The sequence below is a fragment of the Manacus candei genome, unplaced genomic scaffold (assembly GCF_025592945.1).
Source record: "Manacus candei isolate 608988 ecotype Guabito, Panama unplaced genomic scaffold, ASM2559294v1 h1tg000050l, whole genome shotgun sequence".
NCBI lineage: Eukaryota > Metazoa > Chordata > Aves > Passeriformes > Pipridae > Manacus > Manacus candei.
The window spans coordinates 16656112-16669258 of NW_026138098.1; the positions used below are offsets into that span (position 1 = coordinate 16656112).

The following is a 13147-nucleotide window of genomic DNA, read 5'->3' on the forward strand; positions in this document are numbered from 1 at the left end:
GGCAGGAGGAATCACACGGTGGGATTTTAAACATTAAATCGATGGTGCCCAGGTGGCGCTGCTCGGGCCACCGCGCCGCCTTCCCCTCCCCGGGCTGTCGGGGAGCGGGTCTCCATCCCCGTCCGGGGGCGGCCGCCCCCACCGCCTCCCAGTTTGCCGGCCGGGGCGCGGAGCAGCGCGGCGCGACTTCCTGATTCTCGGTCTCGGCCCTGTCCTAGGGGACGGGGCAGGAGCCGGTCCAGCCCCGCCGCCCACACGCTCCCGCCGCCCCCGCTTTCCCGGTCCACGCAGTCAGGCGGAGCGCCCTCGGGGACCTTCGCAAAGGAGAGGTGCGAGCCGGGTGGGGGGTGCCCATCCCCTTCTCCGCCTCCTCCCTCCGTCTGGGTCCGGGCCACGCTGCCGGGGTCAAGCAATCTCCCATGGCGAAGCCCGAAAACTGGGTAACGCTGTGCCCTGCGCGGGCCGAGGAACGGGAGGCGGTGCGGGCAGCGCCGCGCCCCCTGTGCCGTCGGGGCTCGCCCCGGCTCCCCCGGGCTGCGGCGGTGGTTGATTGGCGCCGCAGGGAGTTCGCTAGGGGAGGCGGGGGGAGTGTTTGCCGGCGGGGGGTGGTTTCCCCCTTCCCTGGCCGGGCTCATTGGCCAGACGGCGCCGTGGCAGGAAGGGGACAGAGACCACGCGGGCTCCGCCCCGCGCCAATAGAAACCTATCGAAGGGTAACCCGAGCCCAGAGAAACCCGCGGCGGCGGTGCCAGCACCCAGAGCCGCTGTCGGCTTTCCGCAGGGGCGGCCGGGGGCGCGGGGGTGCGCGGGCGGTGACCGCGCCATGCAGTACCAGCCGCCGGGCGCGGCGCCGGCGGCCCTGGGCGTCGGCGTCCCGCTGTACGCGCCCACGCCGCTGCTCCAGCCCGCGCACCCCACGCCCTTCTACATCGAGGACATCCTGGGCCGCGGCCCCGCCGCCGCCCCGGCCCCCCACTCCCTGCCCGCCCCGCCGCCGCCGACTCTGCCGTCGCCCAATTCCTCCTTCACCAGCCTGGTGTCCCCGTACCGGACCCCTGTCTACGAGCCGACCCCCGTCCACCCGGCCTTCTCCCACCACCTCGCCGCCACCTACGGCACCGGCGCCTACGCCGGGCCCCTCTACTCCTTTCCCCGCGCCGTCGGCGACTACGCGCACGCCCTGATCCGGCAGGACCCTCTGGGTAAGCCATGTGCCTCCCCTCCGCCCTCCCTGCGTGCCGCCGCCCCGCTCCCGCCGTCGGGGCTTGGGGTGAATGAGAAGTGCGTGAAAGCTGCCCCCTTCCCCGCCCGCCCCACTGCTTCTCTGCGCTCCTCCGGCTCCCTCCGGCCCCCGTCAGATTTACAGTAAATTAAAGACGTGCCGCGCTCCGAGCCTGGCAGCGAGACCACAGTGCGCGGCCGCGGTGACTCAGATTTGTTTTCCTTCAACCAAGTGACTCTGAGAGTATCCTTAGTAATGTCGCGTGTGGTTTTAGTGGGGAGTTTTAATTGTACTGGGAGATCGCATGGCAGATCTCACCCTTTTCCTGCGGATGACTTGAAAAACAGCCGGGAGGCCGGCTCCGCTCACTGGGGCCCCCGCGGTTCCTCCGCGGGCTGGGCCGAGCCGGGTCGGGGCCCCGGCCGCCCCTTCTCGCCCGTGGCCGGGGGAAGCGTCCCCGCTGCGGGAGCCGAGCCCCGCGCCAGGGCTGCAGCACTTGTTCTTAGTGATTGCAAAACTGGACCTGACTCACCACATTTGTGCAGTGAAAGAGACTGACCCTTTCCGTTCATACAGGAAACCTTGAGCTCTCGATAGGAGTAAATCTGGTTTCAGAAGCTGTTAAGTGTTTTCCTGGCCGCCTGAAGCAGGCTCTTCCTCGGGAGTCGTGCACATTGCTGATTACTTTATCGACATCCTCAATACAGACAAATTCAGGAAACACTCGACTTCTGATAGCCGGGATCCGTTTTTCTGATATTGTTCATTTCCTCTGTGTGGGATGTGACTTTATGACAGCTAAAATAACCAGTTGCTTCCTATTTTTTGAGTCTGTTTTGCACCAGAATTACTAAAGCCTGACGCAAGCAAAATCTCGAAAAACAATGCAGTGAATTTCAAAGGGTGCAGGCAGCAAGACAGAAAGACAAACAGTGTGACTCAGTGGCACTAGCCAGAGCCTCCTGCCCCGGGACGCGGCGGCCGCTCCACAGCGGGGCTGGATCTCCGGCGTGTCGCCGCCTGCACCGGCTCGCCCCTCACCACTACCCCGGGCCCGAGGCTGAGCCTGGCTGGCACCCTGCGGCCTCTGGCGAGCAAGCCCCCAGCCAGGGGTGGGGGAATTGGGGGCACTTCTTCCCAGAAGCCCACTGCCGTCGTGTTGGCGCATCCCCCCCGCCCATCCCCGCGAAGTCCCCTCTCCGCGGGGATCTGGGCACTGACTTAGAGAAAGGCAGACGGTTTCTTTGGGGCATCGCAGTAAAAGAGCAGAAGGAAGCAAAGGTCTTTTTTTTTTCTTTTTTTTTTTTTCTTTTTTTTTTTTCTCTTTTCTTTGCGAGATAGACCAACAGGAAACACATTGACGGAAATGTTGCCAAAGCCCGTAGACTTTAACTGGTCTCACTGCTCGGCGGAGGGGAAAAATCAGAGAGGGGAAAGACCAGAGTAGGAATTCGGGGAAGTAAAATCAGGCGAGGGAAATTAGCGAGCCCTGGACCCGACGCGCCTCCACGTCTGGGCTCGGGCAGCAGCTTGAACTCCGTGGTCACGCGTGTCCGCGGCCAGCCAGTGACCCTCGGGGTTGTGCCTCTCTTTGTAGGGAAGCCGCTGCTATGGAGCCCCTTCATCCAGCGGCCGCTGCACAAGAGGAAAGGGGGGCAGGTCCGCTTCTCCAACGACCAGACCATCGAGCTGGAGAAGAAGTTCGAGACGCAGAAATACCTGTCCCCGCCGGAGAGGAAGCGCTTGGCCAAGATGCTGCAGCTCAGCGAGAGGCAGGTGAGGCCATGCCCGTGCCCTGGGGAACCGCACCCCATCCCCGGGCAGCCACTGGGGCTGGCGGCACCGACCCCGTTCCGGTCCCCGCCGTGCAGTTGCCGTCGGCGCTCCGCTCCCGGGGCCCCGGCCAGCTCGGGGGCGGCAGGGAGGAGGGAGGTGGCAGGCTCTTGCTTTCTGCTCGTGGCTCGGGTAGGGCTCCCGGCACTTGCTCGCTCCAAGACTACCCCGTGCCTCCTCTCGTTGTCGTTGCTCAGGTCAAAACGTGGTTTCAAAATCGCAGAGCCAAATGGAGGCGCTTAAAGCAGGTACGTGGATGTTTCTGTTTCTATAGAAATAAGTATTTTAATTGTCTTATCTTATGCCGTGCTCGCCTATTCCAGGTTGTATGCAGAAGTCATCTGAAAAGCTGTTTAACCTCTTCACCTTGATTAAAAAGACAAATAGTCATGCTGGAATCCATGAGGACTCGTTCAGGCAGCACTAACGTTAAAAGCTCCTAATGTAGTTCCTATATCAATTATGCCCGTCTTTCACACACCACCTATTAAAACTCCACGCTAATTGTTTTGTAAACCCATATGTTGTTTAGCCAATTAATGTGGGGAAGATAAGTAATTGTCAGTAAATTACTTAGGGTTTTTTGAGAACAGTATTTACTGGTGTTTTAAATCGCCCTCTCTTAATAAACACAAGTCGATTTATTTTGCAAACGTTGGGAGAGGGAGGTACAAACACCTTGTTTGTTTTGAGGAGCCGCATGGAAAATTGAGTAGCTTTTACTTTTCGTTCACAAATAGTTACACTGTGTGAGGCTGAGAGATTAAAGCATTTTCCCTTCCCTTATATATTGTGCTCAAGCAGATAATTATTTTTTTTCCTACGGCCCATAGGGCCCAGTCCTGCCTGGCTTGGCAAAATCAAGGTCCCTTGGCTCAAATATTTTTGAAAAATCCCAACACTGTGGCCTGAGTCTGGCTTCAGTAAGTGTGACATGGATGGCTGAGTTTTACTGGCAAATCAGCCTTTAATATAAAAGTAATAAGAAAAGAAAAATAATCATAGTACCACAGTCTAGATGAATTTGTTCTGTGACCTTCATCTGAGTTAACCTGATCTTCAGTTGATTTTTTAATAAAGTCACATTACTCTGGCAAGAGGCAGGCTGGGTCCCCGGTGGGGCCCAACTCATGCCGCAGTGTCCGGAGAGCTCACTTGGGATCTCAGCCATTTTAAGTCATTTCCTCCTTTTCATTCAGTCACATCCATTTCTCCCAGCCTGCACGGTTATATCATGGGTACGTGTCTCTGCCTGCTTTCTCTTAAGAGTATCGTTTCATGCCCCCTTAGGGGACTCGGCTCTCTAGACAGCTGCCGACACAGGGCTACTCTTACCTTCAGAGACTAGGTTTTGGTTAGGTTTGGTTTTAGTGGTGAGTGTTTTAATGTTGAGTTTTAGCTTAATTAGTAATTTTTTCCCGTTTGCTTTTGGGCCACTGATGGCTTCAACCTCCCTCCTGTTGCTGTTGGGTATAATTAAAGAAAGATCAGGGCAGGAGGAAGCTGTGTGTCGGTGTTTGTAGACTCATAATAAACATTTGCTTTGCTAAAGACAAAAGTTCAGAGGTTCCTGGGCTCCAGCAGCTCCTGACTCTTTTGAAGTGGCTGCGATAACCATCGCCAAGGAGCCTATTCACGGCAGCAGGCCCTGTGGCTGTGAGGGACTGCGATCAGAGTCCTTGCCCGGCCCTGTCCCACTCAGGCAGGTTTATAGGCAGGAGGCCCAGGGAGGTAGCGGGACACCTGCCTTTTCCTGCAAGAAACCCAGGGTGGTTTTCCCACACAGCACAGCTGGAATTCCCAGGCCTCCTGTCTCTGGGCCTCGTATTTCTGTATCAAGCAGGCTTCTTTCATTGCAGGAGAATCCCCAGGCCACCAAAAAAGAAGAAGTGGAAGGTGCTGACAGTCACGGTGACCAAAGGCCGGAGAGCTGCCAGACTCCTGAGCAGAAGGGTAAGGAGGTCTCTCTGGATGGCTCGCAGTACACCCCCTCGCCGGCCTCCCAGGAGGACCTGGAGTCAGATGTCTCTGATGACTCTGATCAAGAAGTGGACATTGAAGGAGATAAAGGCTATTACAATCCTACCCATTAACAGCCCCATGCAGAGAGTGGACCCTAACTTGGCTTGCACTTTACCAGGGGCTGGTTTGAAAGAATATTATGCTACAGGAGAAAACTTTCACCGTTAAACTGAAAGAAAAGCATCACCAAATAGACTCGTTTTATAATAAGCAGAGAAAGAAAGATGTATTTTCCTCAAACAATCCAGTTTTGGAAGATCTCTAGTTTGGTTAAAGGAACATGGTTTGTATTTAATTATTTGTAAGATATATTTGTACAATAATCAATGTTCTAACTGGAATATAATCCTGCACCCTGTCCTTAAGGTGGCGGGGGTCGGGGTGTGTCTGAATCAGCTGCTGGTGGTGATCAGGCAAAACTCTCTAACTAGTGTGGAAGTGAGTATGGATTGCAGGACTAAGCCCTTTGTATGTGTAAACAAATGTCATTTAAATAGATTAATTTAAACGCCCTTCGCAAGCAGAGAAACATGTTCTGTGAAATAGGGAGGGATTTGGCCATCCCAAGAAGTGCCTTATGCTCACACCCTTTTATATGCCGTGGTGCTCTCTACTGAGACATGCCTCCATTTGTCAAGTAGAGTCTTTGGACAGATTAATTTTTCCTCTCGTGTGAGATGAAATGTGCCTTCTCAGATTTTTGAGAACTTTGCCTCACAGACTGAATGGTTCCAATTGCAGAAAAAAGCCCCACCCAAACAAACATCTTTTTCTCCTTTAAAATCTCTAGCACTAGTTTTTTATGGATTTCGTATTTGAGAAGAAAGTGCAGGGAGTGATGGGGCCCTGCTGCAGGAGAGAAACTGGCATCAGGTGTGGGGGTTAAGTGGGAAGATAATGCCTATCATATACATATCTGCTTCTGTACATACTTGTTTTCTTTAAAAGTCTTACGGTTTTGTACCTCACGTTGTTCATATTTTGTACATATTTGTTCATTGTTAAAAAAAAGGCAAAACCTGATATTTAATTTTTGATGGTCATGTCTGTGAAATAAACCTAAACTCTGCACCACCTGCCACACTGGCCATTCAGTTACTGGTAGGAGAAAACCCAAACCACCTCTCTGCCAGCAATTGTGTTGTAATTGGGCTTTTCCCTCAGTGCAGTGCTGGTGGCCGGCCACCTCACAGCCTTCTGGGTGCCCTCGGTTGCGGGGATTTCATTTGGGCTCGCTGCTATGTTTTTTTTTGCTGTTTTTCAGCCTGCCACTCCGCGTTTTGGTTTTGCCTCTACCCGTGCCCGCACGGGAACGGGCTCTGCGGCGGGAGGAGGAAAACCTGGCCGGCGAGCCCAGGCTGGAAGCTTAGGTGTTTACCCACGAGTCGCCCCGATCCTGGGGCTGGAGGAGGAGCAGGGTCGGCGGTGCCTGCTTGGAGCTGGGCATCGACCCCAGCCGGGGCAGCCGCTGACCCACCTGAGTCAACAGTGGTTATTCATCGGCCTTTCTCCGAAATCATGCCGGCCCGGGGAAGGAGCACGGAACCTGGGGTACGGGAAATGCTCCCAGGAGCGGGTATCCCGGGTGTGCTCCCGCGCGGGTATTCCTTCCCCCAGGCGCCGCAACGAGCACCCGGGGAACAGGGACCTAGACCCGGCCAAGTGCCACAGAGGCTTTTAGTGCCAAGGAAGGTTTTTAGAGAGCAGCAAGTGACTATTGTGACTGATGAAGGGGATACCCCTTAGAGCAGCCAGGATGTTGTGTCTAAGCGGGTTAATACTCCTAGAAACATCAGCTGAGTTTTCTGAATGAGTGGCCTTAGCTTTGGCTTATTCTAAATCCGCGATCATGAACGGGGCCCTAAAAGACGAAGTGATCGGGGGGTTCCGTGCACACTGGGCACAGGGAGCAGGCTCCGGCCGCCCCCCGAGCTGCTCCCGCCGGGGCTGCGCCAGGGCCGAGTGCCCGCCGTTCGCTCGGCGGCCCTGGGGCCTGGGCACCGGCCCCTGGTTTAACACCACCCGTGTCAAAGGGAGCCCCCAGGGCTCCTCTGGGGCACTTCTCCGCCGGGATCGAGCGCCAGCGCGGTGCGCGCCACGCGGGGAAATCGCCGTCGGGAGCAGACAGCTCACAGCGGGGCTCCGCCGAGGAGGGGATCGCTTCTCCATCCTTCGGCTTTTCCCTCGCTCAGGGTTTCCGTCGCGGCTGTAAACCCGGGTCCCGAGGCAGACGGGAACAGCCCGCCGTGAGTCCCGGGAGCTGCGGCAGAGAGGGTGACGGAGGTGGGAGGGCCAGAAGCAGGGCAGGGAGCGCTCGAGAAGGTGCGTCCCGGCCCTCCCCGTCCGTTTTTCCTTCTCTTCTCTATCTGTCCCGAGCGAAACCAGGGACAACGAAGCTGGCGTTGCCTCTTCAAGGTGGCTTCGTGTTACGGTTGTGCTTTCGTATGGGGATGGGGACACGCGTAGGACAGAGAGTGGGCCGTGGGGTGAACTCCGGCACACCCCATTTCCACGCGTGGCAATGCCGGCGCGGGCCAGTCGCTGTCCAGGGCTCGCCCGATGCGATGGCCGGGACGAGTGCTCTGCCCGAGGCACTGCGCGGGGTCGCGGCCCCGGCGGGGTAGCGGCGTCCAGGGAAGCCGCGCCTGACAAACCAGGCGCTTTCCCCGCGGTGGCGGGGGTTTGGCAGCTCCCTGCAGGTGAGGAGCGCAGATGCGCCGTCTGCAGCTGCCTGACCAGGGATGTGGATTTCCAGAGTGTCGCGACAGGTGACAAACAGCGCTGTAACCCGGGCTGCGCTGTCGATATGTCCTTGCTCACCCGCCCACCCGGGGAGGGGGGCTCAGGGAGGCAAAACACATCGGCGGGGCCCGCTGAGCTGCCGATCAGAACTAACCAGCCAAGTAGCTGTCCCTAATTCCCCCAGCCCGTTTCCACAGCGGGAGAGACCGATACGGAGATGCCCACGGCGAGGCGGACGAGCAGCTCTCCGCGGGCAGTCTCTGCTCCTCGGCATGAGAAAAACAGCCAGAGCACTTTACACCGTTCGGAAAACCTTCGAGCCCCTTCCGTGCCACCCTGCTCTGTCCTGTTTGTTTGCCCGTTGGCTATTCCATGCCGAACTGGCACGTATGACCTTTCCAGCACAACTCCCGTCTTGTTTTCGACGTTTTTTATCAGCCGATTCAACTTGAAAATGGTTATCATTTAGCAGAAAAACAAACACAAAAGCACATTTTTGTAAGCAAAACGTTAATGATTGGAAGAATTGCACCAATTTCAGCTTGACAGTGTGTGATTAATCCTCCGGGTCAGGTACTTATATTTTTAGTCATTAAGTTCATCGGCCTTTGATATGCAGAACTGTTTCTAGCCTAGTAGGCTATCGACCCAGCCGCTGTGTACTTTGACTCCTTGCGCAGCGCGGACCCCGGCCCGCAGCGGGCACAGCCGGCGGCCCCGCGGGATGCCCGGCCGGGTGGGGCTCGTCCTCAAGGAGGCGGTCAGGGTTACCCGTGGAAGCGGCCGGAGCCACCTCTGTCCTCGCAGAATGCCCACGCGCGGGGGCAGGACGAGTCACGCGTGGGGACACGCGTGGGGCTGCGTGTCTGCGCTCCCCTCCGGTGCTGCCGCGGGGTGCGGGGGAGGGGGCAGGAGGAAATTGGATGCACGATATTTGCGTTGCGGGTCGCTTTAATCCTTCCCATTGAAACATCCTCTTTTATTGCACAATAATAGGAAATAATAACTCAGGGCTCCTAATTGTTTGCTTTCGCTGAAAAGGACCTTCCTCTGGTCATGTCGGATAAATGAAAGATTTGCCGCTCAGTTTAGTGGACAACGTGAAATGGCGTTAGGCCTCGAGGAAATCTGCTGTTAGATGTTTTCTCAGAGGACAAAAAAAAAATCAGACACACAAAAAATCTCTACATGGGTATTATTGTGTTTTAACTACATATATAAATAACAGGTTAGTTTTTAAAGACTTAGCACATGAGAAAGTTTCAAGACAGAAAGAGCTGAAAGCCTGAAAGCATGAACAGCATGTCAGAGCATGCTGATCTGATTCAGATCAACTTCCTATTAATGTTTGGTGGTGGTTTGGGCTCAGAAAGGACAGAAAGATTGTGTCCAGGTCTGTGGGTGACAACAACTGCTTACGAAAAAAATTTTGCTGACTGTGGAGTCTCTGTCTTATTCTGAATCATGGACTTTATTGACTGCAGGCCTCCTGAGCATAGGAGGTTTGCTTTCTTCCTATTTATTCACAACAGGAAATCAATGTGTACTTCTAAAATATTTCAGGTGGTGCATCCCAAGGCCAAAAAAAACTTGACACAATTGTGAAAAAGCCTCATCATGTTAACTTAAGTGTCTCCATTTCACAACTCCATTGTTTGAGAGCTATTGACAAGTGACTACTAAACCCGGGGAGTCTCGAGCACATCCAGACTGTGTTACTTTGGTCACTTGGAGTTATACCAGCAAATTATTATTTGGTGGAGTCTTTCAATTGAGTTGGTGACTTGTGAATTTTCCCCTGAATGTTAGATACCCACCCATGTCATAAAGACATAATCTCTAATGGGACTAATTGAGATGTAGATTTTTTTCCTACTAGATAACCCATCTATGTCATTAAGCCTTAATAATAAATAGAACTAAAAGTTTTGTTTGGATTTGGGTTTTCTGGTTATAGTTTTTTTGCTTCTGTTTAGTTTGTTGTTGTTGTGTTGTGATTTTTTTCATGTAGAAAAAAAGGGCCTGACAATTAACAGTCACAGTGACTGGGCTTGTGCTTGTTCTACAGTTGTGGTAGTGACTTTTTCAGGTTTTTTATTAATTCTTTTTCCTTTCCTGAAGGTATTGTTTAAGATGTCAAAAATGCTAGTACAATTCTGGGAAACAGATACTCCAGTTTGTTCACTCTCCAGTCAGCTTGGTAGAAGCAAACCGGTGTAAGGATATGTATTAATGACTAACAATGTATGTGATGACTTTGTAGAAGACAATTGTTGCAATGGGTATGTGTGCATGCATGTGGGCTAGACATTTTCAAGTAGCTGTTTAAAGGAACAGATTAGATCGAGGGTTTTGTCTGGGTACATTTCAGTGAAAATGAAATCAAAGTCAAAACTAATTGCTCTGGTGGCCTGTAGGAGTGAATTGGTGCTCACAGTCAGCTAGAAAGACTAATACTAAAGACAAATTGAACTTTGCATTTGTTGGTACGGTTCAGGCAAATGATTTGGGATAAACGATTGAATGGGCATGGAAAATGAGCTGCCATCTCATCAGCCTCAGGGAAGGGGCCATTTCCAGGAGACCTAATTCAATCAAGCTTATTTAAGGACTAAAAATCCCATCTGACAGACACATAGACCTCAACACTTTTAACATGATTTTAGCAGGCTGAGTTGTAGTCAGCCAGGAGCCCAGACTATGACCCGCTAAAATTTATCAGATTATCTCAGTAGACTTTTAGTAGGTCTTGCTTTTGAAAAAAGCGTGCCTGACTGAACTAAATCTACTGAAAAAAAGGGATCTTTTTCTCTTGTTGTCTAGACAAGGCCTTCATGGTTTTCCTGCATGTCAGTCTGTGCCATTGCTTTGAAGATGTGTGTGAAGAAACTTCTTATTGATCCTTTCCTATGCTGTTCTCTTTGGCAGTGGGACTTCCCGTGAGCATGGCGTGCCATTTTAAGAAGTATTCTGTCATTGTCTAGACAGGTATAAAAGTTATATTTTTAGAATGACTTAGCAAACACTTTTAAACACCTTTTAGCATTTGACTTATCCTATTTATGCAAGGTTTCAAAACATGTTAGTCAAGCCACATTAGCTAGTATCTTTAAAAGCCCAACTTTTTTCCTAGTCTAGATGTACTGAAAGAGAGTCCTTGTCCTGGGATATACCCATATGAGGGTACAGCCTTTTTAAAATGAGTCAGGACTGTCTGCTACCCTGCAATTGTTTCTCAATGACTTACTACAGCTATCAGGATAAAAGTCACAGGTTAAAAGGGGAAGAAGTAACTTTGTTTTATACACATCAGTTCTTCCACTTCCTTCTCTAAGTAATAAGGAACACTCCTAGCCAGCCAAAACCCCAATCTAGCACACAGAGTCGATCAGAGAGTAGCTCAGACCTGTGGTAGTCCCAGGGTACAGAAGAACCCACTTCTGAAAAAGGATGGACTAGTGGCTGAGATTACTTTCCAGGGACTTGTCCTCCCAGTTGTTACCTTTGGTTCTTCCAGGGAGCTCTTTCAAAACCTACCTTGAATGAAAATAGCCCAAGTTACTGTAAGCAGTTTAGAGATGGTAACCCTTTGAAGAAAAGGTCTGCACTAATTTGGTTCATTTTGGCTGGTGGGTGTTGAATCACTGCCAGCACATCAGAGAAAGTTTTGCTCATTGAGGGAGTTTATTTGGTTGTTTCTGGGCTCTATGGCTAATAAGACACCAGATTAAATTTGGCTCCGAGCATGTCAGTGCCAGTTAGATGTGGGCAGGAACTGCGAATGAGTTGCTCTGTTCGCTGAAAACAAACACAGAGCTGTATAACTCGGGGTGAGAACAGCCAAGGGAGCTGTGCTGGAGTAGACGAGGCTTCAGGGTCTCAGAGGCAAAAAGAGCAGGATGGGACAGTGGCTCTGCAGCTCCATGGCATCCTGATGCAGGAGCAAACCAGGAATTTTTTCTGAAGTTTGTCAAATGACAGAGACAGATTTGGCAAATGGTTGTTTTGGGTAAAGGGCAGAAATGGCTCTGGCTGTTTGGCAGGGACCAGATTGAAGTTTTCCACCCAAGTAAGATTTTGGGATAACGTAGTGCCCAGTACAACCCGTAGGAGATGGATGAGGTCTGCCCTGCAGAGCTAAGCCCATTTTTCTAGCCTTGGCCCTGGAGACTCACACAGACAGCATTGACTCAATTACCAGTAACGTGTTTGGTACAATGTTGTCCCTTGTTGCAATACCCCCTGCAATTTTATCAGCATTTTACCCTAAGTGAAGCATCCTAATTTGATTCAGTAGAATTGCAGTGATATTGGCAGCAGCAGAGATGGCAGGCCTTGGCAGGCTCTGCTACCTGATCTTACCTCAGTGAGCAGGCAGGTGATGTACAGCACTTCCCCTCTTTATCGTTACTCTTTGGGGAGGATTGAACCCCATCAGTTCACTAATTGGTCTTGAAGATCTCAGTCAGCACTGCATGCAGGTAGTGTTCATGTTGTTCAGAGTTTCCCATACTGTGATACAAGAAGAGAATGCTGACACTGCAATAGCTGAATAAAAGACACCCATTTTCTGCCAATGCTACTCTCATAATGAATATTGTTCATGCTTGGTGCTGGTTTGCTCCACCAGCTACCCCTACCCCCCAACCTTTGGGAGTGTCTGGGCAGTCAGGGTATATGCACAGAAAGTGCAGGTGGTGAATATCAGCACGTATTAGAATATATTTATGCCTTAATTAAAAAAAAATACACTGTAAAGTCACTGATTTACCTATTAACATACTACAGTTTTTCCTCCCTTTTTAACCATTGCCTGATATTTTTTCTGTAACAAAATATATGCTGTCTGCAGATAGAAACAAATGGTTTTTTTCTAGAAAAGAGAATTTTAGTATAGATGCCTGTGGGTGACACAACACCAAAACACCTCTGAATGTAGTGGGCAATGGGATGCAACAAGCCGGCTTCAAAATTTTTTTTCAGACAGCAAAAGTTCCCTGTGCTTCAGGTAATAAATATCTTACACTCATGGTTGTGGTGATCGGTTTATATTGATTCATTGTCAACTATTCAGAAATGAAATTGCCGTGTCGTAGTATAGCCCTTGGAAGAGTTTTCTTGACAAAATTATTTTCTGTTATTTTGTGGGGTTTTTTTCAAAGATGATACTTCTGCCTCATTACTGTCTCCTGAACTATCAATCACATGATTTGTTAACACGACCTATACAATCTTATTTCCTATATATATAAGGATCTAGCATCTAGCAATGCCAACTGCAGCACACACAATGATACTTTAAAATGTGTATAGAGTATTAAGTTATTT

The 13147-nt window shown here is 51.3% G+C and overlaps 1 protein-coding gene and 1 long non-coding RNA gene across 2 annotated transcripts in view; one reads left to right on the plus strand and one right to left on the minus strand.

Annotated features, from left to right (window-relative positions):
• Positions 1 to 655: 655 nt before the first annotated feature.
• On the plus strand, positions 656 to 6151 carry HHEX (hematopoietically expressed homeobox). Its single transcript, XM_051800592.1, has 4 exons — positions 656 to 1202; positions 2820 to 2998; positions 3253 to 3303; positions 4915 to 6151. The coding sequence occupies exons 1-4, from the start codon at positions 824 to 826 to the stop codon at positions 5146 to 5148; spliced, it is 843 nt and encodes a 280-aa protein (XP_051656552.1). The 5' UTR covers positions 656 to 823; the 3' UTR covers positions 5149 to 6151.
• Positions 6152 to 11912: 5761 nt separating this feature from the next.
• The window catches only part of LOC127476986 (uncharacterized), a 44969-nt gene continuing 43734 nt past the window's right edge, over positions 11913 to 13147 (minus strand). Inside the window, exon 3 of the long non-coding RNA XR_007906800.1 lies at positions 11913 to 12331. This is a non-coding gene — a long non-coding RNA (uncharacterized LOC127476986). The remainder of the gene's footprint in view (positions 12332 to 13147) is intronic.

Excerpts from the sequence above, each read along its gene's own strand:
- HHEX (XM_051800592.1), top strand. The coding sequence starts at position 824 with ATGCAGTACCAGCCGCCGGGCGCGGCGCCGGCGGCCCTGGGCGTCGGC. Across the intron at positions 1,203-2,819 it reads GATCCGGCAGGACCCTCTGG|GGAAGCCGCTGCTATGGAGC; the intron begins GTAAGCCATGTG and ends CTCTCTTTGTAG. Across the intron at positions 3,304-4,914 it reads AATGGAGGCGCTTAAAGCAG|GAGAATCCCCAGGCCACCAA; the intron begins GTACGTGGATGT and ends CTTTCATTGCAG.